This window comes from Vigna unguiculata, chromosome 1 (assembly GCF_004118075.2).
Source record: "Vigna unguiculata cultivar IT97K-499-35 chromosome 1, ASM411807v1, whole genome shotgun sequence".
Lineage (NCBI taxonomy): Eukaryota > Viridiplantae > Streptophyta > Magnoliopsida > Fabales > Fabaceae > Vigna > Vigna unguiculata.
Window position 1 is genome coordinate 2,075,001 of NC_040279.1, and position 23,384 is coordinate 2,098,384.

The window sequence follows — 23,384 nt, forward strand, 5'->3', positions numbered from 1 at the left end:
TTATTATGTGAGGTCAAAACGTTGTTGTTAGTCTCATACAACATCATATCGATTGAGAACATTTAGGCCATATATGTAGACCATGTTGACTTTTCGCAATAAAATTAATAGACTAATCAAGGATTTAGTAAGCAAGTTAAGTCAATAAAATCCTAAGATTACCTAGGAGAGGTCTTGATCTGGGTAACCTAGGCCCATCTAGGTAAAACCATATAATAATATTATAAATACATTGTTCACAAGGTAATATTTACGCATTCATAATTGGATTTATCACTTTTTATGCATGGGCATCAAAGTGTCATTACAGATAGGGGTGGCAATTAGGGCTTCACCCGTCAGGCCGACCCGCAGGCTCGCGAAAAAAATATGGGTTGGGCCAGAATAGTGAGCCCGCAGGCCCGCAATGGCCCAGCCCACATAAGCTCGCAGCCCGCGCAGGCTGTTTCGCGGCCCCCCTGGTTCGGCCCGCAAGCCCGCATAAAATTTAAAAAAAAAACTTGCACTTATGTATATTAATTACTTTTTTATGGACTCTTGCATTAACGTTTCAAATTCTTATATAACTGGAAAAGACAAGTATTATGTATTTTTTAATGTGCTAAAATTTAAAAAATACATTGTGTATGTCATAGTATGAATATGATGAAAATGTTGAATTATCAATTTATCATCTAATTCCCCAAAGTATTTACTTAATATTGTGAACTTCTTAAAGTTTCCCAATTTTTAAACATTAAAATTTTTATCATAAAAATTAAAAAAAAAAAAAAAGCGGGCCAGCCCGCGGGCCACAGGTCAAGGAATATGCAGGGCAGGCCAGTGTTTGCAACTCGCATAAAGTGTGCGGGGCCGGGCAGGCCAACCCGTGTTGTGCGGGCCTTATGCAGGTCGGGTCTAAACGGGTCGGGCTGGCCCGCATTGCCACCCCTAATTACAGACACCCCCACGCTTCAGACCTATAAGTACTTGGATTGGAGGTAGAAATCTTAGGCAATTGTACAAGGACGCCTGATACAAGTCGGATTGGAGGAGAGATTATAGTAGAAGGTTCATCCAAATGGATATACATTGTGTTAATGGACTGATTAAGGCAATTGCAAAAGGCATAAAAGATGAGAGAAACAAAGAACACAACAATTTATATTGATTCAATTCAAGATGAATCTACGTCCAGTCTTCTCCTAAGCAACCCACTTAGGAGGATTCCACTAAATCAATAGAGATACAAGAATTACAAGAGCATCTATATAATTAAAGACCTTAAAGACTAAGGAGCTTGATCTACAAATCAAGAACTCCCCCTAGATATAATGCATCCACACAATTGCACTTAGACCTTCACTTCACACAGTGAATCAACTGTAAACAGAAATACAATAAGAAAGAAACAAGGAACGAACCTAGTGGATGTGCAGATTTGTCACTTGATCCTAGATCCAAGCTTGATCCACCAAGGTTGAATCCACCATCAATCTTCTTGAATGTCCAATTGAATGATCTCCCAATAAAGCACAAGAACTTTGTGAATCTTGATCTCATAAAAGAAGTCTTTTAATTTGTTTCTCAATGATTCAATTATATTTTTCTCTCTGTTTTAAAATTGATTTCAAAATTGTTTTTATACTAGAGTTCTGTTGCAGTAATTAATGGATTAGGTATTTACCTAATAGATTATCATGAGTGTATTTTCACTACATCAGTGCAATGCCTTCATATAATCTATTAGTTAAGTATTTAATCCATTTACGAGTTCTGCTTTTGACACATTCAAAAGTTTGATAGCTGATTTAATCCAATTCAAGCTTGTTTTACATGTAATTCTTGATCTACAACATCTAATGCATAAGCTAGAAAATCAGGACTAATCCTAAACCAATGATGCACATGATGCATAGCCTTGGACATCATCAAAACCATCTTCACTTGAGTTGAACAAGCTCCCCCTTTCAACAAGAATAACGCCTGGTGTCCACTAGGAACTCATTTAATAACAACAGGCAACCAAAGACAAATGTATCAGTTAACAGCTCCAACGAGATTGCTCTACTGATGGATTTATAAAATGAGTTAACTAATTTGAAAAAAAATGTAATGTTAAGGAAATGGATGCCTAGGGGAGGAAAATGTTAGAATGAAAAGAAAACTCGAGGAGTTCGACCTGGAGAAAGTCATGCATATGCCCACTGAAACACATCTTACCACGTCGCAACCTTAGGTCTTCCCCGAAACTATGAAAGAAAGTGCCTATGGCATGAATCAGTCCACGACCGACATTACACTATCAGGAAGCAAGAGGCATCCTTTTATGGATGGTATGATGAAAAACCCTTTGGCAATAACCGGAAGGCTTTGGCAGTGGATAGGTATGATGGCATTATTGACCACAATTAGCACATTGACGTCTATGTCTCCTAGGTCGGCCTATACACCACCATTTTCCCAGTAACTGGAAGGCTTTGACAATGGATAGGTATGATGGCATTACCCACCACAATTAATCCATTGACGTCTATGTCACCCAGGTTGGCCTGTACACCACTGATATAAACCATCAACTGCTTTAACACATTAGTAACACATACCAACACTCAGTTCACTACAAGTAAATTGCATCAATTTATATTAATAGCCCTTGTCAATATACAACATGAGAAGGGAGAGTCTTTATGAACGTTCATTAAACATATTGGCAAGATAACGCTCAACATCTAAAATATCAATCCCGAATTTGTTTTGCATCACATGGTCACAGCCTTGCGCCCAACACCATTTTTCCACAGCCTGTGTAAGAACATTGTGCAATAACGTGAAAGAGACAACTATGCACGGTTCAATTTATTAACACTGTAATAACTCCTCCAAGAAGGAGGATGCCACCCATCACTTTCACAAATGTGGACTTCAAGGCTTTCAACCCCAAACAGGATTATCTAATGGTGATCACAGTGGAGATACAAAACTTTGTCGTTTACAAAACATTGGTGGATCAATGAAGTTTAGTTGACATCTTATACCGGAAGACATTCAAGAAACTGCAAAATCTCAAGAAAAGTATGAACACATAAGTCGATTATATTGTGGAGTTTTGTAGAGAAAGAGTAGACACCACATGCATTGACTTGTACACCAAGTTTGACGAGGATAGTAGTACCAACATGATCACCATTAGATTCTTGGTGATGGATGTGAAAACCTCTTATAATATATTGCTAGGTCAACCTCCCCTAAATGTTTTAGGTATCATAATCTCCACTGTCCACCTAACCATGAAGTTTCTATCCTAGTTAAGAAACATCATCATTGTCCATGACTAAATGACCGCCAAGGAATGCCACATCATCAATCTCCAGCTTCCCTCACCCCAACAGCTCCACAACGTATAACATAACGTCAAGAGAAAAGTATTCGAGACGTAAGTCAAAGTCGAGGATTTTTACGCAAGAATTGAAGATTATAGAATCAAATTGATGGGAGACACCAAAATATTTACCCTGAGAGAAGGGAGAAACTTGAAGACAGGGACATGCTCGAAGGTCGAGGATAAAAGCTTCCTTATTAATCTGTCGAAGGAAAATGACGATTCGTTTGCTTGGTTGGCATCTGACCTCCTTATTAAATGTATTAAAATTAAAATTATGAAAGACAAACTCCAATATGATTGGAAAACAATATCAAACTACTTACAATATTATATATAAGTTTTCGTTCATTTTAGTATTTTTTCTGGTCTTAGCAACAAGGTGTGGAGGAAGGGAAAATAAGAGATCTAAGCTCTCGGTCACAAAAGGAGGCACCAAGAAAAAGCTAATTAATTTGTGTTAATTTTTGTTTTCCTTTACTTGTCTTTTTCTTTTTCATGCTTCCAGTTGAGTTCTCCTCTATAAAATATTTATAAGCCAAAATTGCTTGAAAAATAAAATAAATATTTGATAAGAAATTTAGCACATCTACAATAGAAGAAATTTATATTACTTCATACGTTGAAAATTATAATTTACAATTTTTATTGTATCACATTAACGATAATAAATGTATTTTCAATTTTATTCCTACGAAAAAATTCAAGATGAATACTAAGTATCTTACAATTCTTTATTTTTGTTTATACTTAATACACAAATTAATGTAGTCTTTTATTTGTAACAGTTAATTTATTTGTAAAATAATTGGAATATTTTTTTAACCAACTATAATTGTAAAACATTCAAGTAATCTAAACAATTGTTAGGTATCGCCAATCGAAACAACAGAGAAATTGATGGCAGCTAATTTGCCTATAGAAGAACTGAACTGGAAAAATAAATTTTAAGAATTAATTAAAGCGAGTTATGTAATAAAACATGGAAAATATGAGTTATTATTTCAATACTTGGTACGCAGAAACTAATCTATAATGTGGTGTAATCAATAATAATCACTCGAGCAAAGCAAGGAAATGAAAAACGATATTGAAAATCACAAAAACAAAATCTATTAGCAAAATGAAAATAACCAAAATAAATGAAATAATAAAGTGAAAGAACGAGAAAACAAATGAAATATATATTACTAATGAAAGTTCTGAAACTCAAACTTGTTAGGCACACAAGTTCAAATTCAGAAGTATATGATCAAAACTTACAAGAATGTTCACTGGCAAATTTATTAATCCTGTTTTACACATACAAAAATACCATACAAACTTATGCACTAATGAAAAACGCATCGTAAGGTATTTCGTTTCCAAGGCATAATCATCCAATAATGTGAAATATTCATGCGCAAATTATTTCGTTGCACAATAAAAAAAGTAATCTTCCAACTTTAGTTCGCAACAATAAACAAACGTAGTAGTGAAAATATATGATGTTAATTTAGGGAAACATTTAGATCTCTGTTTAAAAACAATGCCACAACTTTAAACCCAAATAAGAACTAATTAAATATAATGGGAAACGGGAGATGAGTCTGCATTGTCTAAGAAAAACTAATGGATTTCAAAATTCACGGCGTACAACATAATCTAAACTCATAAAACTGGAAAACAAAGCTCACATCCCAGTAAAAGCCTTCTTAGCACCGCTAGAAGAACCAGCAGGGATCACTTTCAATACATTGAACCTCACTGTTTTAGAGAGAGGCCTGCATAAATGGTAGAAGTAAATATCAGACAGATATCAACACCATACAAATAAAAAGTATTATTTATATAAAACCTCACCTGCATTGACCAATAATGACATGATCTCCTTCCTTCACACGGAAACAAGGTGAAATATGAGCAGGAATATTTGAGTGCCTCTTCTCGTACCTACACAAAAAAGGAAGTCCGATTATGTTTCTTCAAACATAAATACAACCTAACCAGACAAAAAGAAAGCATGGCAGCTTAAATACCTCTGGTACTTCTTAATGAAATGGAGATAATTCCTTCTAACAATGATTGTCCTGTTCATCTTAGCACTGTGACATGTACCAGCCAGGATACGGCCACGGATGGAGACATTGCCAGTGAAGGGGCACTTCTTGTCAATATAAGTTCCTGCACTTAGAAATTAGAACAAATTATAGATAAAAAGGGTTGGAAAGTATAAATGACCTATTTTACAGAAAAGAAATAACCATATCTTTGCACATGAAATAACCCAAGCACATGAAGATAATAAAGACATGAAATATAGCCTGACCAAAATTTGGATTTTCATTTACATAGACAAATGTATATTATTCTGCTTCGTATACAAAATATATTTCAAGCCATCCTATTATTCTACCAACCAAGACAGAAAACATGGCTACAGGCAACTACACAATCATAAAAATGTTTACAGAAAACACCATCAGAGTAAAAATAGCATTCCAAAATATCATCCATAGACACAAACTAATAATCAAAGGCTTTTTATGAATTCATTTTTTAAGTGAACAATACAAATTAAAAGAATAGAGGGCTTTCATGAAGAATGCGACTTTTAACCTAATTCACAAAACACTCCACAGCAGAACATTTAACATGTGTAATAATTTAAAAAAATAAAATACACAACGAAAACAATAAGCTGTAGATTAACACTTGGCAGAACAAATGTTACTCTTCCAGTGGTATGAAAAAGAGATACCTTCGACGGCTTCCCTGGGAGTCTTGAATCCAAGTCCAATGGATTTCCAAAAGCGGTTTCCACCTTTCCCTGGTCTCTTCCCCTTCCCAGTTTTCTTCGAGCTGCGAAAGCAAGCAAAACAACAACAACAAAAATCGATTCAGCCTCAAAATCACAGTGTAGGCAACAAAGTTAAGCGTTCTTCCAAGTAACATACCTGAGGAACACTTTTGGTTGCTTCAAAAAAGCCTTCTCGGTCTGCAACACACAATTAAAACAAAATCAACACAAGATTCACACAAAACATAAGAACAATTGATAAAACAATATGGAAAAATGAAGAATACTTGTTCAGCCATGACGAAAGTACTTGACGGCAGAAGCTACAGAGGAGAGTGTTGGCGTCGCAAAAACCCTAAATAACTTCTCTCACTGGAATTCCAGGGAAAACGCTACTTGTGGTGAGATTTCTGGTTCTGGGCTTTTTTAGTGGGCTGTGAAATTACCTTGGCCCAAACAATACTCATCCTAAATTTTTAAAATTATTTATTTATAATTACTTTTGTTGAAAATTCTCGTTCTGGACTTTTTGTGAGCTAGCTTGGTCCACATAATATTTCTCCTAAATGTTTAAGAATATTTATATATATATATATATATATATATATATATTATTAACAAAAAATAAATGTAAATTACCTTTATATATACACAATTTTTTATTCCATTGCCCTTTTAAATCTTGTAATTTTTAAACTCAATTAACTATTCACAATAAAAAAATTTATCTACTATCAAATTATTATAAAACTTAGTAATCCACTCCAAAAGTATTTTATCCTTTTATTTTTATATGAATGGTATTTATGTTCTCTATATTTCAAATCTCAATATCTTATTTTATATAATTTTACTTACAATAATAAAATTTATTTTTAGGAAGAATCTCCACTTATCATCGATAAGCATTGTTACTACTAAACTCTGGCAAAATTGTGTAAAGTCCCTCTAGATTTACTTTGACAGAGAGAATAGTGTATTCCAGAACAATAAAAAATATAAAAAATGACATTTTGCCTCCTTAAAGATGAGTTATAATCAATTATTAAAAAAAAAAAGCATTTTAATTTAAGTAAAAAAAGTCACAATATTAAAAAGTGCCTTTACACCTTCTATGGAATAAAATACTTCAAAGAAGATAATTATAACTAACGTAACCTAGTATAAAGAATTGCGTATAAATGAGAACCAATAAAATACGGAAAAAAATGCATCTATTTTATAAATAAAAATAATTAATTATTACCGTAATTAACTTATACACCAATTTCTAAATTAAAGATTATTAGTTTTGATTGTAATATTATTTACAAAAGTTTTGGCTATAAACAAAATTAATGATTAATTTAAACATTAATCTTTTTTATAATCAAAATTTAAGTAATTAATGTTAATATCTATTTAGAAACTAATTTATAATCTAATTATAATTTAGATAATATTTTTCATACCAATAATTTTTAATTTATAAATTAATATCTAAATTTCTCACTTAATTATTTTTTGTCTTTAAATATATTGCTATTCAGATACTTTCTTGTATTAAAAGGGCGGGAAGAAGAAAAAAAGTTTTGAATTCAAGTACTACCATTAATATTCATTTAGATTTAATCTGAATATAGATTACACACAAATTCTTATTTCCTTATTTATTTTGATTGGATATTCAGGAGATTGATTTCACGAAAATATGCACAACCGAAACTTTAAAAAGAGAAATATATTAGAAATCCAATATTATATTGCCTTTAATTAATACTCGCGTTAATATTTAAGATTTCGGAAAAAACAAAATCTTAATTTTATATTGAAGATTTGGTTAATTGGAAACTATTACAGGATTTGATTGGCGGGAAAATAAAAATGATTTCTCATTAAAATATTAAATTGTAATGTATAAAAAGAAAACAGAGGTGTACCAAGTTTCTTGAAATTTCAATGTCCGGGGATTGAAGAGTTAACAATCTCTTTGCTGTCAAATAAATCCTCTTTATCACATGTAAGTGTCTCATGATAATCACTTTCTCAGTTCATCATATTTCTGTTAAAGTTTTTTTCTAATCAATTGTTTAATTCATTTTTCTCATCAAGATTTGTAAATACATTGTTTTTTTGCAGAAAATGGGTCGTGCAAGAGTGACATTGAAACCAATACCTAACCAAAGATGTCGCAAAACAACATTTCTACGCAGAAAAATGGGACTCGTCAAAAAAGTCTCTGAATTTTGCATCATGTGTCAAGCAAAAGCGTGTTTGATTGTGTACGATGACGACAGCGACAAAATTGGACCAGAAATTTGGCCTCAAGATTCCGCAGAGGTACAATCCCTCATTCAAAATTATGTGTGTCAAACTGAGAAATCTCCCAAGACGTTTCAGATTCAAGACTTTTTCGACAACAGAAAGAACATGATCGAAGCTGAGATTTCCAAACTGCACAAACAAGAAAGAGACATCATGTATCCAACATGGGATCCGAGTTTGAACAACATGGATAAGGAGCAACTGTGGGCGTTCGTTGCTGATGTGAACGCTAAGATCGGAGCCTGTGATCAGAGAATCACCATGTTGAAAAACAAGAACGATCAAGATCGTGAGATCAGCATCGACGTCATGAACAACATGTCTCATCAGCAGCAGCAGCAACAAAAACAAAGTGTTTCGAGCCAACTCAGTTTCATGTGTCAGAAGAACCAACAACAGCAACTGATGTCGATGTCACTTGAAACATTGTTGTCTGTTGATGAAAAATACGATGGTGTGCCTCTGGATTCAACATTTCAGGTTGGTGGAGTTTCTGGCCAAGGAATTAACATGTTGAGAAACATTGAACAAGATGGTGCTTACTTTTGTTACATGCCAAACATGGTTCATGAGAGTGCTACCTCGTCACAACCTAGGCCAATCAGTTTCATGCAGAACAAATCTAGGGTTGGTGTTCCTCCAAATTCAAGTGATCAATTTGATGAGTCTTTGGAGTGGTTTAATCAATTTAATGACTTTGAGTGGCTTAAAGAATCCAATGGGACAAAAGATTTGTCAAATTCAGTTTTTGGTAATTTTGTGGATTGGACTAGTGAGCCACATTTTTCTACCTTGCAGTTGCAGCAGAAAATTCATGATGTTCAATCTCAGAATGAGCAACAAGAACAAGAAGTAGATTTGGCTCCATTGCCACCTTCACTGTTTTGATCAATAATATGCATTCTGGAGAACTTAACTTGAATCTTTGAGTTGTTATCATTTATTTTTAAATTCAGTACATTTTGTGACTTTTTTTTTCCTTGTGTTAAGAACTACTGATTTCATGTTGGTCCAGAAATATGCTTATGTTATGTTATGGCTGATCTTGTTTATAATTTTGAATTATTATCTGCATAATATAATCATATTTTTGGTGAACTCCTTATCAAATGTTGGATTTTGGAATTATTTCCTTAGTTTAATTTTTTATTTCAACAATTTTTTATTGTTTGTTATTTACTCTAGATTATAGCTATATCACCATTTTTTCGATGTAAGAAGAAACGAAAACAATTCATCTTATTTTATCTTAATGAAATATTTTAAGTATAATTACTGATTTAGTCCCCTAATTTTTTAATTTTGTTCAATTTGGTTTCATTATTATTGGTTACTTCAATTTAGTCCTCCAATTATTTGAAAGGGTTCTATTTGATCTTTTTCATGAAGTTGAATGTCAACACAGTGTACAGCACATGTGTCAAATCGTGAAATTTTTTATTTTTTTTAATTTTTAATTTTTTTTCTAAAAATTTATAAACCGTCACGTGTTAGGTTACCGTCGTGTTATGTGACAGGGTATAGTTGACACGTGCAGTGGTAATAATTGTTTTCATTTAGTCCTCTTTTTAAATTTTTGATTCAATTTACTACCCTATCTTTTAAAATAATTCAATATTGTCCTTTTCAATTTGAGATCAAATTAGTAAATAAACTTAATTATAACTTATATATACATATTAAAATAATTTTTTTGAATTTATACGTATCACTAAACCTAAATATTCAAATTATTTTATTTTTTACAAGTGAAAAAAATTATTAAGGTAAAAATATAAAAATTAAATAATTTGAGTGTTTAGGTGAAGTGATTTGATATACATATTCAAAAATATTATTGTAACATGCATATATAATTTGTAGTTAAGCTTATTTACTAATTTAGCTTCAATTTCTAGAGATGACAAAATTTGATCATTTTACAAAATATGGTACTAAATAAGTTGTAGTTAAGCTTATTTACTAATTTAGTTTCAATTTTTAGAGATGACAAAATTTGATCATTTTACAAAATATGGTACTAAATTGAACAAAAAATTTATATATAGAGGACTAAATTAAAAACAACTATTAAACTGTCACGTGTCACTCCGGTAAATTGTCACGTGACATAATGGTAACCTAACATGTAACAATTGATAAATTTAAAAAAAATTAAAAATTTTAAAAAAATAAAAATTCCACAATTTAACATGTATCTTATACGAACATGGTGTTAACTCCAACTTAACGAAAATGACCAAATTAATTTTTTTTAAATCATTAGAAGACTAAATTGAACCAATCAATAATAAAGAGATTAAATTGAATCAAACCAACGAATTAGGAAATCAAATTAATAATTATAGTAATTTTTTATTAAATAGAAAGTTTCAAATATGCTCAGCAATAAAATATATAAATTTTTGTGCAGAGATCTTACCTAAAATTATCCTGTAATACTAAGCGTGGAGTTTGTTTTTTTTTTTTTTTTCAATATCAAGATAAATGAACTGAGTATTCCTTTTGTTATCTCTAAACAAAAGTCTTAATTACATAAAATGTTTTAAGTGTATTCAGAGTATTTTGCAGAAGAAATTTGAACATGATTAAGGAATTCTTTTACGGTTTAGATTATAAATTGAGTGTGTGCATATCATCGTAAGTTTATATTGATTTCCTTAATTATAAAGATTCTTATAATCGATTATCCTTGCCATCAATCTTTAAATTTTTTATTAGCTTAATTAGTTATTTAGTTCTCTAATTGATTTGATTTATTTTGAACCCCTTACTAATCTTAGATTTAACTTAGTCCTCCAATATTTAAAAAAAATTCAATTTGATTTTTAAAAAAGTTTTTTTTTTAATTTTAATTTAGTTCCTCTATTTAAAATTATTCAATTTAGTCTAACATTTTTCAAAATGTTTCAATTTTGTCTTCTCAAATGAGACTAAATTAATAATTTAGTTTAATTACAATTTATATATATATATATATATATATATATATATTATCACTTAAATTAATACCTCAAATCACTCTACCTAAATATAATTTGATGATTTGATATATAAATTATAAAAAAATTACTTTAGTATATATATATATATATATATATATATATATATATATATATATTAAGTTTAATTACTAATTTGGATGGGAAATTAAAGTAAATTAAAATTTTAAATAAATAATAAATTGAAATTTTTTAAAATATTAAACCTTTTTAAACAATATTTCCAAATATTTAAGAAACCAAATTCATACATTTTCCTTTACGTTATACTTTATTAAAAAATTATAAAATTATGTGTACATTTCATAGATAAATGGTAGAACTTATATATTATAACTTTTAATAAATATAGATTAATAAAAAAATGCAGTTTAAAGAAATGAGTTAGGTGCTGATCGGAAAGTTCATAAATTGGAAAGTTTGTTTTACAACCTTCCCTTTACTCAAACAAAACTTACATAGTTTACAACTTATAATCATGTAACTAAACCCATGTTATTTAACATTTTTTTAAAAAAAAACTAGAATTATCTATGGAAAATTATCGATGAAAAAAAAAATCTATATGTAAATAGTTGATATCTACTAAATTTATCCACATATAATAAATTAGACAAAAGGGACCTCAGTATAACACTTACCTATGGATGAAAGTTCCATGAGAAAACAAAATTTATGGGTAAACTAAAAAAAATTAGAATTGTAAAAATTCTTTTATCTTGTATGATATCTCCATTGTACACATGAAATTTATGGACATGTCAATTTTAAGTCAATCATATGCTAATTAAAAGAATATTAGGTTATTATAATCTTCTTTCTTAAATTCACAGTGAATCTTTTGATTTTAAATTTAGCGAGTATGTTCTTAAATATATGGTTGTGTTATATATTGTTTACTTAGTTCTAGAGCATTTATATTTGTGTTGTTTAGAAACCAACACACAAAGAAAGTGATTACTATTCAAATACTTAGAAAAAACAATTCAGAAAACAAAGATGTGTTAAGGAACAAGGGCAAGAGCAACAACAACCACTCAACTAAGAATAAAATGAGAATGCATAACACTAAGATGAAGATTATGATTATGTTTAAACTTTATTTACGGTATATTTAGATCACTTACGGTAATTTTTGGAACTTAAATTTGTGTCTCAATTTGATTTGCAATTTGGACGGTGTTTTAATTTGATTTCAATTTCGGCATATGTTATATTGCAATGATTTTTTATGCTTGATTTCAATGATTTTTAAAATTAATTTTGAATTATGTTTTAATATTAAATAATATTATATTTAATGACAGTTTGAATATTAAAATGATTGTAGCTTTTAGTGTGACAGTGATAACACTCAATACATAGAGTCTAATCAATAAATACATTTACCGTTTGTTTAGAGGGAATATTTTACCAATTGCTCTTGTATTTGAATTGTTTGCAATTAAATCTCTTTCTTTCTCTAAATAATTTGTTTGGATAAATAAATAAAAGACTTAAATACATATTTAGTCCCTATTTTTGTCAAAATTATTCAATCTGGTCCCTATTTTGGTTGTTTGTTCAATTTAGTCCTCGTTTTGGTAAAATCGCATTCAATTGAGTCCTTTTGACAGACGGAGTTAAAATTTTAACGGCACAGTGACACGGTGTAACTGTTTGGCCTACGTGTCAGTTTTTGGTCAGTGACGTTGGCACAGTAAACTTATATGGCCGTTGGAAGTTTAAAATTTAGGGAAATTGATTTGGGGAAGAAATTAGGGTTTGAGAGGTGTGAAGCAAAACTGTGGCCAATCCAACTGTTTCACTCCATCCAGTGTGTGATTCGAAATTGGCGTTTGAGAGGTATGTCTCGTCACCATTCGTCTTCCTCCTCTTGCTTAACAGTTGGGGGCAACAAAGTTACGGTGGGTCTCATATTCGTGGTTCCAAGGGTATGGGTTTAATCCCCATTTGCAAATGTGGAGAAGTTGCAGTGCTTCGAGTGGCAAGAACTTTGAAGAATAATGGCAGACAATTTTGGGGTTGTTCTAAGTTCAAGAGTGGTGCTTGCAGTGATAATGTGTGGTGTAACTACTTCAAGTGGTGTGATGAAGAATTTTGTGATGAAAGAGATGGTATTATAGCCCAGCAAAGGATGAAGATTTCTGAACTAGAGATTTCTGTGAGGGCTATGAAGAAAACGAATCAATTTTTGTTACGATTAGTTATTGTTGTTGTTGTAATCTTTGTAGTCATGCTGCCAATAATGTTTAAGATTCAATGTTTGTAGTTGAGGATGATGATTTGTTGGTGTTGATGATGTTTTGTTGGTGTTGAAGTTATGAATGTAAAAAAGCAGTGCTGTAACTTATGAATGTTGTGTTTGTTTATAATGAAGCAGGGTCTAGTAATGTGCAATTTAAGTCCCTATTTTAAGTTCATACTTTAGTTTAAAATGTGCAATTTGGTCCCTATTTTAAGTTTAAAATGTTCAATTTGGTCCTTATTTTAAGTTTAAAATGTTCAATTTGGTCCCTATTTTAAGTTTAAAATGTTTAATTTGGTGCCTGTTTTAAGTTTAAACTGTTGAATAGAGTCCCTATTTTATAACAGAACCCGCCAAATAGAAATGGAAAATAAACCAACATATAATTGAGTCCATATTGAACATACACAACCTGCCAATCACACAAGTCCAAATTCCAATCACAACTCCAATCTTGGAGACCAATATTCATTCAAGTGCAATCAAAATGTGCTGAAGTCATGGAATTCAGATGTTCAACAAAAGTGTTCTGGACAAAAAAAAGTTAACAAACATAGTACCAATTACTACAAAATTACTACCAAAACAGGCCTAAATACATCAAAAGTTGTCTCCTAAGTAGGCCTAATTAAAGCACAACAAAAGTTGTTCAAGTTGGTGGTCTTTGAATCTGCAATTTCTGCCTGCAGCTTGGTTGCCCAGTCTATTGTGAGACTTCATGTGCCTGCTGTGAAGGTTGTGTTGGTTGTGTGGTCTGCTGACTTGATGGTGGTGGTTGTTGTGTAGGATGTGTTGCTTGTGTGGACTGCTGACTTGATGGTGGTGGTGGTTGCTCTGTAGGCTGCAGTTGTTGAGGGAGTTGTGGACAATTACTTTTGTTATGTCCCACTTCACGATATACCCTACATCTCTTTTGATGGCCACCTTTCCTTAACTCAGTATCATTTTTCTTTAATTCCCACTGTTCCAATCTCCTCTTTTTCTTTGGCATCCCAGGTAATCTCCTTTTGAGGGGGGGTTGGACATCATTGTAGGAAGTCCTCTCCCACAGCAGCTGCCCATTCACTGGATAGATTATGGAGTGGTATGTTTCTTCATAAGTGCAAATTCTGAACCAGTGTGGTATGAACTCCTCTGCATTTAAATTTAAAAACCTCATTGCAGCAAGTGCATGGCAACAAGGAATACCACTGAGCATCCATTTCCTGCACGTGCATTGGTGTGTGTCAATGTTGACTTTGTACTTCTCTCCAATAAGTGAAATGTGCTTGACTTCAAAAATCTTTTCTCCTGACCAACTATCAAAGCATAACAGGTTAGCAAATTCAATAAATGATAAATATTAATTGTGTCAAAATGCTTATTTAAATACCTTGGAATCCAGTTCTTTGTTAAGGCTGATTCTTCTCGCAGCCTAGTTGTAATCCTTGGGCAGATTGAACCTTTAAAAGCTTTCACCTTCTTTCGGTTTTTGGCCCACCTCTTCATCAAATAAATTTTGATGTCCTCTAGCATTGAAACAATTGGTTTAGTTCTTGCATCAATTATGACACTGTTGAAGGCTTCACTCATGTTGTTTACTAGAGTGTCACAAATGGCTTGACTTGTGAACCTAGATCTAGACCAAAATCTGAAAATGAAAGTGTCACACTAAGGTTAGCAACACCATAATGTGTAACAGTATTGTGAATATGGATGATAAAGACAAACCTTGGTGGAATGGCTATGAGGTATTTGTAAGCCTCAAGATTGGCTTCTTTGATATTTCTCATTTCTCTTTCCCAAGCTTGGGGATATGTACTCACAGCAGCCCGCCACATTAAATTCTTCAATTTCTTACCACCAAATTTTTTCCTAAAATTGGCGTACAAATGGCGCATGCAGAATCTTTGTTCTGCTCCAGGTAACAGCTCCTATATAGCAGGCATAAGTCTCGGTCAAAACACAGAATGTGAAATGAATAAGTCAACAATTCAAACACTTCAAAACTTTAATAAATTAAGTAATGGAATTTTCCTTTTGTTGGTCTGACATGAAAGTGATGGACTGACATACTTCTGGCCCACCTAAGTCTTCAATCAATAACTCCATAAACCAAGTCCATGTTTCTTTATTTTCTACTTCAACAAGCGCATAGCATAGTGGCAGCATCTGGTCATTACCATCTCGACCAACAGCCGTTAATAATTCACCCCCATATCGTCCTTTCAGAAAACAGCCATCCAACCCAATTATTGGTCTACACGACACAAAACTATCTTTACACGCTTTTAAACAAGTGTAGAATCTCTTGAATGTGGCTTGTCCCTCCACATCTTCCACTTTCAGTTTGATTGTAGACCCAGGATTGGATTTCAGCAACTCATTTGCATAGTCATAAATTCTCCTAAACTGTTCTTTAAATGAACCTTGGACTTGGTCTGTTGCCATTGCTCTTGCCCATGCGAGCCATAGACCAAGACACTCTAGTATTCCATTTTCTTACAGCCTTGTTACGTATTTCATTGATTTTTATACTTAGATTTTCTCTCAGGTCTGTCTCCAAAGTCCCACTCAACCACTTAGAATTGATTACATCAATGGTAAATTCCCTACTGCAAGTGTGAACATCAACAACTTTCCTTAATTGCTAGTTATGATGGGAAGTCAACAAAGCACAATAAGCTAACCAGGGGCAGTTTCCTTGGGCCCCCACACATCTCACCCTAATTATACGCTTATCATTCTTAACAAATCTTATATTTCTTCCACTATGAATTGCATACGTCCTAACAACATCTCTGAAGTGTTCCTTGTCAAGGAAATATGTTCCCACTTCCCACTTGTGGTCTGCCATGGATTTTGGCATCACAAACATCCCAAAAACATCTCCACTGTTATCCTCTGATTCACAATCAGATTCTGCACCACTCAATAATTCATCCGACACCCACTGATCATCAGAAAGACCTCTATCTATGTCTTTTCGCACCTTTCCCTTGTGTTGACTGTCACTTTCATTCTCTTCTTCATTTATACCCACTTCAACTGCAATAGAACCCACATCATTATCAGAAGTATTGCTGTCCCCTATTATATTCACAAGAATATCAACAAATTCCTCATCTTCAGTATCAGATTCATCCCAACTGTGAACCTCTGCCTCAATATCCACCTCATCCAAACCTGCTGCACCACCCAAATTAGCTTCAGCCTGACCTCCCAAATCAACTTCAACCTCACCTCCATTTCCACCTTCATCCTCACCTGCTGCACCTCCCACTTCAGCTTCAGCCTCACCTCCATTTCCACCTTCATCCTCACCTGCTGCACCTCCCACTTCAGCTTCAGCCTCACCTCCATTTCCACCTTCATTCAAACCTGTTGCACCTCTCACTTCAACTTCAGCCTCAACTCCCAAATCAGCTTCATCCTCACCTTGATTTTCACCTTCAACCTCACCTCCCAAATCAGCTTCATCCTCACCTCCATTTTCACCTTCATCACCCAAGACAAACTCACTCAAACCTCCACCATGTCCCAACTCAGCATTAACTTGAACAATCGCATATTCCAAATTATCATCTATATCATCATCTACAACTACTGTTTCTGACACAATATGAACCACAAACAAGTGGACTTCTCCAGTACGCTTAGCAACATTTACCATATTAATTGACCCATTATCATCATACAACAACTGCAACCGTCTATCTACAACATACCATAATTCTTTAACTTCTAAATAGCCCATTAACTTAAGTGTGTCTAACACCTCAAAATACCCCCATGTGTCTGGGTCACATGACCACTGATCAATCAATCCACCCACATACAAAAGCCCATCATTCTGAACAAAATGTCCACCATGGTGGACCACAACCTTGAATCTCTCATCACGTATCTAAAAAGCAAAAAATTATATGCTATCAATTAAACAGGGGACCACACACCTGAAACATGAATAAACAAAGGGGAACACAACCGAACACATATAATATTACCCTACCCACTATCGAAAGCGACAATACAATACACAATAAACCATAAAGCTGTAAAATCCACCGCAAACCCACCACAAACAAAAAATACAACTCCAAGACGAGTCAATAGTACTAACATGCACCTGGTTGACGCTCCAAACTTGAATGCGAACCTCCAATCGCGTTCTCCAACCACAATGTCGAAGAACCTTCAATCGCAATCACGCTCCAAACTTGAATGCGAACCCTAACTGATGAACTCTCCAGTCGCAAAAACCCTAATTTTCTTCCCCTTTCTGACTAACCCTAGGCCATCTCTCGAATGTTCTCCACGATCTCCTTCGTTCCCACTTCACTCAAATGATTAATCCCCTTTCGTTATCACTTTTCGCTGCAATAAAATCACATTTGATTGCCTAAGACTTGGGTGCTCGACGTTTACCTTGTTTTTCACCTTACCATTTGTAAATTTTTAAATGTTTTAACTTTTTAATTTATTTAACTTATCACCCCAATTTATTTTTAACGTTACACTGTGCCAGCATGTATTCAAAAAACTGACATGTAGGCCAAAACAGTTACACCGTGTCACTGTGCCGTTAAAATTTTTAACTCCGTCTGCCAAAAGGACTCAATTGAATGCGATTTTACCAAAACGAGGACTAAATTGAACAAACAACCAAAATAGGGACCAAATTGAATAATTTTGACAAAAATAGGGACCAAATGTGTATTTAAGCCTAAATAAAAATACCTTACATTTCAATTTTTTGTTTGGAGAAAAACAATTGAATTTTTTGTGAGATAAAATTTAATTTTTACAATATTTATTTTAGGCTTAATTACGTTTTGAGTTCATGATAAATTTGAAACGGGTTTGACGACCCAAATGGGTTGGGCTAACCCGACTACCTAGTTGAATTGGTCTGACCCGATGACCTAGACAGGTCAGGCCGGCCAGAAAACCCAGACAGGTCGGGCCGGCCAAAAAACCCAGACAGGATGGGTTGGCCCGATGATGCAAACAAGTTTGACGACCCAGACCTGTCGGTCATGCCCGTTAAGTTCGTCAACATGGCCCGACACGACCCGACCCAACTCAACCCATTTGGGTCATTGGTCTGGCTTGACCCCACTAGGTCGTCAAACCCACTCGACCCATCTTGGTCGTCGGGCCCGCTCGAACGATGTGGGTTGTCAGGCTTGACCGGCTTGTTTGAGTTATCAAGCTCGCCCGACCTGTATGTGTCATTAAGTCACCTGGTCTGTCTGGGTCATCGGGTCTGCCCGACCGTTTGGGTTGTTGGGCCTGCTCGACGGCCTGCTCTACCAGTTTGTGTCATCAGGTCGGTCCCGTTCGTCTGGATTGTATGGTCAGTCCAACCTATTATGGTTGTCGGGTTTGTCACGTCCGTTTGGGATTGAATTCAGAGTGTGAGGTTGAGTGAGAAGAATTTCAAATTCTTTATCCAAACAAGTTATTTAGAAAATGAAGGAGATTTAATTGTAAGCAATTCAAATACAAAGCATTTCAATTTCTGAGTATTGTTGAAATGCTCTATCCAAACACAATTTGAATTTCTTCTAATTTAGCTAATTGAAATACCTAAAAAAAATGCATTCATTTTAAATGCTTTTTAATTTCTCTATCCAAACAAAGTATTTCATTACAAAAAATTTCAAATTCTCCAAATAAATGAATCACCCTATTGAATTGTCTCATCCAAATACACCATTAAACTATTACCTTGTGTTTGGATGAAGCATTTCAACAATGTTGAGAAATTGAAATGCATTGTATTTGAATTGTTTGCAATTAAATTTCCTTCATTTCCTAAATAACTTGTTTGGATAAAGAAATTAAGATAACTTACATTTTAATTTATTGTTTGGATAAAATAATTGAATTTTTTATGAGATAAAATTTCATTTTATCAATATTTATTGTAGGCTTAATTATGTTTTGATTTCATGATAAATTTGGAAACGGGTTGGTCAAGCTTGTTAGGTCAACGAGTATGTCGGATCGTTGGGTCTGCCCGACACATTTGGGTCGTCAGGCCCGACCGACACCTCTAGGACGTTTGGCTCGCCAAACCCGTGTGGGTCGTCGGGCTCGCCGTCTTGCTTGGGCCATCGAACCCGCTAACCTGTATTGGTTGTGTGTTGTCGGGCTTGACCAACCTGTTTGAGTTGTCAAGCTCGCCTGACCCTTATGTGTCATCAAGTCACCCCGTCCGTCTAAGTCGTCGGGCCCGCTGACCGTCTGGGTCGTTAGGCTCGTCTGATCCGTCTAGGTCCTCAGCCCGCCTGATCCGTTTGGTTCGTCGGGCCTACTCGACCCGTTTGTGTCGTCAGGTCTTGTCATGTTTGCCGGGTCTGTTTGGGGTTGAATCCATAGTGTAAGGTTGAGTGAAAAGAATTTCAAATTCCATCTAAGTATTTGAATTTTTTCTAATTTAACTAATTGAAATACTTCAAAAAAATGCATGCATTTTAAATTCTTTTTAATTTCTCTATCTAAACAAAACATTTCATTGTAAAAAATTTCAAATTCTTTAAATAAATGAATCACCATCTTAAATTGTCTCATCCAAACATACCATTAATGGTTTTAATGATTTCATATTACCCACCACTTTAGTGGTGGAAAGTTATCCAGACAGATGATAGACGATTTTATCCACATTTTTTTTCTTCATTATTTACGGTTTTTGTTATAAGTAATTCCTTTTTTATTGTATGATTTAGAAGCGTGTGAAACGAGATCAAAAGTAAAAAACGAATGAAACTATAACATTTAATAGTTTGAATGAAAAAATTAAAAAAAAAATGAGAAAAAGAGAGGACAAATAATATGGGATTGAATCAAATTTTGTTTCTCTACCACACTCCTCCACCACTCTCAAATGAAATAAATTTTAGTTTTTGATGATAGTAAATAACTCCAATAGCATTAATCTTACTGTGTAAATTATCCTTTTGTAAAATTTTTGAATTTGGAACATTATTAAATATAATTTATAATTGATAAATTAATATAGTAAAAAATTCAACAAATAATATAGTAAATTTTTATATCTATTTTTCTTATTTTCATAATAATTAATTTTACAGAACAAATTAAAAAAATATTAAACACAACTTTATATTAAGAAAAATAATAAGATAAAAATTATAGTTTAGTGTTGCATATGATATATTTTTTTTCACGCTTCTTTTTTTATTCATCCAAACAACAAGGAAATTACACTTAGGTCTTTGTTATCTCTATCCATTAAGATAGTACATTTACTTCTCTTGTTTTTTTGCTTTCTTTTTATTTTCTTTCTATTTTCAGTTTACTCTTTCTTTCTTTTTTATTTTCAGCTTACTCCTAATTGTTACATATATAAATAAAGTCAAATTCCACAGCACCAATAGTTTAGAATAATTGGATTTTCTACCATTGTTCAAAAAGTCCACAAAGTCCACAATTCTTCTTGTGAACTATCACTATTATACTAATTAAAAATCACTCACTTCAAGTACAACTCTTAAAATAATTATAAAATTCAATCTCTCGTTGAATAAAAATATATTTTTAAAATAATAACAATATACAAATATTTTCATCATCAATAGTTAATTTAAATTATATTTTTAATTACATTACTGAGATATTTAAAAAATATTAGAACATAATACTTCCCTAATCCATGAACAAATCTCCTTTAAATCATATCGGAGCGTGTATGTATGAGGAGCCGTTTTCCATCCAACGGCCTAGATGGAGCCTTCACCAACGTCTAATTTGATTTTCCCTTCATTCTTCCTTCTCCAACGGTCATTTCTTCTCAAAATACAAATAATTCCTTCACTCTCTCACACTCTCTTCCATTCGAAAAACATCCAGATTCAGATTCTGATTCAAAACCCTAAACGATCAACATAAAAAAAGCAACAACAGCGACCAAAACGACATCAACAATAACCATGAACGACATTCAAGTGTGGAACAACGCCGCCTTCGTCGACCACGGCGGCGACGCCTTCTTCCCGATGAAGACTTCTTGGTCTTCCTCCGAGTGCTCCAAAGAAAACCTGAGTCCTACCGCACTGAATTCCTCCCCGAAACCCAAGAAAAACACCAAGACCAAGGCTTTCGCTCTTTCTTCCGATGACAACAGAAACATCGACGACGAGATCGAAGCAATCGAGCGCGAGATCACGCGCCTCACCACGCGCCTCGACGCGCTGCGCATCGAGAAGGCCAAGCGTGGAAAGCGCGTGGTGGGCAGAGCCGTTCCGGCGAAGTTCATGGAGCCGCGCCCGAACGCGGCCGTTTTGAGAAAACCGGAAGAAACGCCGAAGACTAAGGTAAAGAGCAGTAATAATAATCACAACGCGTGGCGGCGAGGGATGAGTATGGGACCTGCGGAGATAGCGGCGACGCCGGCCACCACGCAGAGTCGCCGGAAATCGTGTTTCTGGAAGCTTCCGGAGATCGACGAGGAATCGAGGGCGAAGACCGTTGGGAGAGTGAGGAAGAAAGAGGAAAGTTCGGTGGTTCAGGCTCAGGTGAGGAAGATGTTTGAGAGGGAGAAGGTGAAATCGGTGTGTGAGAGTAACAAGAAGACGGTGAAGCAGGGTAGGATGGTGGCGAGTAGGTATAACGGCGGTGGTGATGTGAGGAAGAGGTCGTTGCCAGAGGGAGGGAGTGAGATTAGGGTTAAGAAGAGGTGGGATATTCCCAAGAATGAGGAAGAAGAAGAAGCTGTGGCGGCGATGGTGACGGGTGAGGTGATGGTGCTTCCGAAGATTAAGACTGTCAAGCGTGTTAATGAAAGTCCCAGAGACTCTGGGGCTGCGAAGAGAGTTGCCGAATTGGTTGGGAAGAGGCCTTATTTTTGCTCTGATGAGAATGATGTCTGTCAAATTCTAAATTTTGCAGAAGAAGAAGAAGAAGGGGGCTGAAATGATCAATGATTCAAGGTTTTATACATCACTGTTGAGAATGATGATTTTTAGATTCTAGATTTTGCAGAAGAAGAATGGGAATGGATTAATCAATGATCCAGTTATTGTGAGCCAGTTAGCTTACCGGCGCTCAATAGAGTTGTGGTATAGTATGGAATGGTATTGGATTTTTTTGTTTTTGGTATTTTTTTTTTTAACTTGGTATAGATAGAACTTCCTAAGTTCTGATTGAATTTAGTGAGCTGAACCAGAAGGTGGAAGTGCTTTGGTTGGTTCAGACTTGCTCTTTCATATGTTGCTAAATAAAGAAGTAATCATCACGTTATATGGTTCTTTCAAGTTGTATATCATGTTATCATTGTCGTAGACTTTGAAATGGTTGAAGGAGTGTGATTGTATAGTTTGTTTTCTTTCTTAGAAGATTGTTTTTGGGATTTTTTTAACATCGGGTCTCTTGGGGTGTATGTGCTTGTGTAGTCTGAAGGCTAGATCAAGCGCCAGGAGGAAATTGGGGTATGTTCTTATTAGGATGATAAAGAAAAGCAGTCAAACTATGTTTCGTGCTCAGGAGGTGTAAAGGCATATCTTTTCTGCAAAAAAGTAAAGGACTAGGCAGAAATGTGCTTTAGAAGCATTATGAGATGCTAAATTTTTCCCTGCGCGGTGGGTTGGAACTGTGTTAGGTACCCCTTAGAAAGCACTTTTGGTGATTACACACTGGTTGCTGAATGTTGCAGAATCTAATGACAGCTAAGTGGTCGGATTC

At 34.1% G+C, this 23,384-nt stretch overlaps 3 protein-coding genes across 3 annotated transcripts; 1 reads left to right on the forward strand and 2 right to left on the reverse strand.

Moving 5' to 3' along the window:
• Nucleotides 1-4,820: 4,820 nt before the first annotated feature.
• LOC114173789 (40S ribosomal protein S11) lies at nt 4,821-6,571 on the reverse strand. Its single transcript, XM_028058393.1, has 6 exons — nt 6,428-6,571; nt 6,298-6,338; nt 6,102-6,202; nt 5,380-5,524; nt 5,204-5,293; nt 4,821-5,124 (listed from the first exon to the last, which is right to left on the reverse strand). The coding sequence occupies exons 1-6, from the start codon at nt 6,437-6,439 to the stop codon at nt 5,034-5,036; spliced, it is 480 nt and encodes a 159-aa protein (XP_027914194.1). The 5' UTR covers nt 6,440-6,571; the 3' UTR covers nt 4,821-5,033.
• Nucleotides 6,572-15,274: 8,703 nt separating this feature from the next.
• On the reverse strand, nt 15,275-16,124 carry LOC114181994. The gene is made up of 2 exons (XM_028068733.1): nt 15,750-16,124; nt 15,275-15,607 (listed from the first exon to the last, which is right to left on the reverse strand). Exons 1-2 carry the CDS (start codon nt 16,122-16,124, stop codon nt 15,275-15,277), a joined length of 708 nt encoding a protein of 235 aa, XP_027924534.1.
• A 5,222-nt stretch (nt 16,125-21,346) lies between these two features.
• LOC114183031 lies at nt 21,347-23,061 on the forward strand. Its single transcript, XM_028069868.1, has one exon. It carries the CDS (start codon nt 21,635-21,637, stop codon nt 22,613-22,615), a length of 981 nt encoding a protein of 326 aa, XP_027925669.1. The 5' UTR covers nt 21,347-21,634; the 3' UTR covers nt 22,616-23,061.
• The last annotated feature ends 323 nt before the right edge of the window (nt 23,062-23,384 follow it).

Bases quoted from the DNA above. Each gene is read 5' to 3' on its own strand.
- LOC114173789 (XM_028058393.1), bottom strand. The intron at 5,525-6,101 runs GTATCTCTTTTT...TTCTAAGTGCAG, and splicing joins TCCCAGGGAAGCCGTCGAAG to GAACTTATATTGACAAGAAG. The intron at 5,294-5,379 runs GTATTTAAGCTG...TTTTTTGTGTAG, and splicing joins TTCATTAAGAAGTACCAGAG to GTACGAGAAGAGGCACTCAA.
- LOC114183031 (XM_028069868.1), top strand. From the start codon at position 21,635: ATGAACGACATTCAAGTGTGGAACAACGCCGCCTTCGTCGACCACGGC.
- LOC114181994 (XM_028068733.1), bottom strand. From the start codon at position 16,124: ATGGCAACAGACCAAGTCCAAGGTTCATTTAAAGAACAGTTTAGGAGA. The intron at 15,608-15,749 runs GTATGTCAGTCC...CCTGCTATATAG, and splicing joins AAGACTTAGGTGGGCCAGAA to GAGCTGTTACCTGGAGCAGA.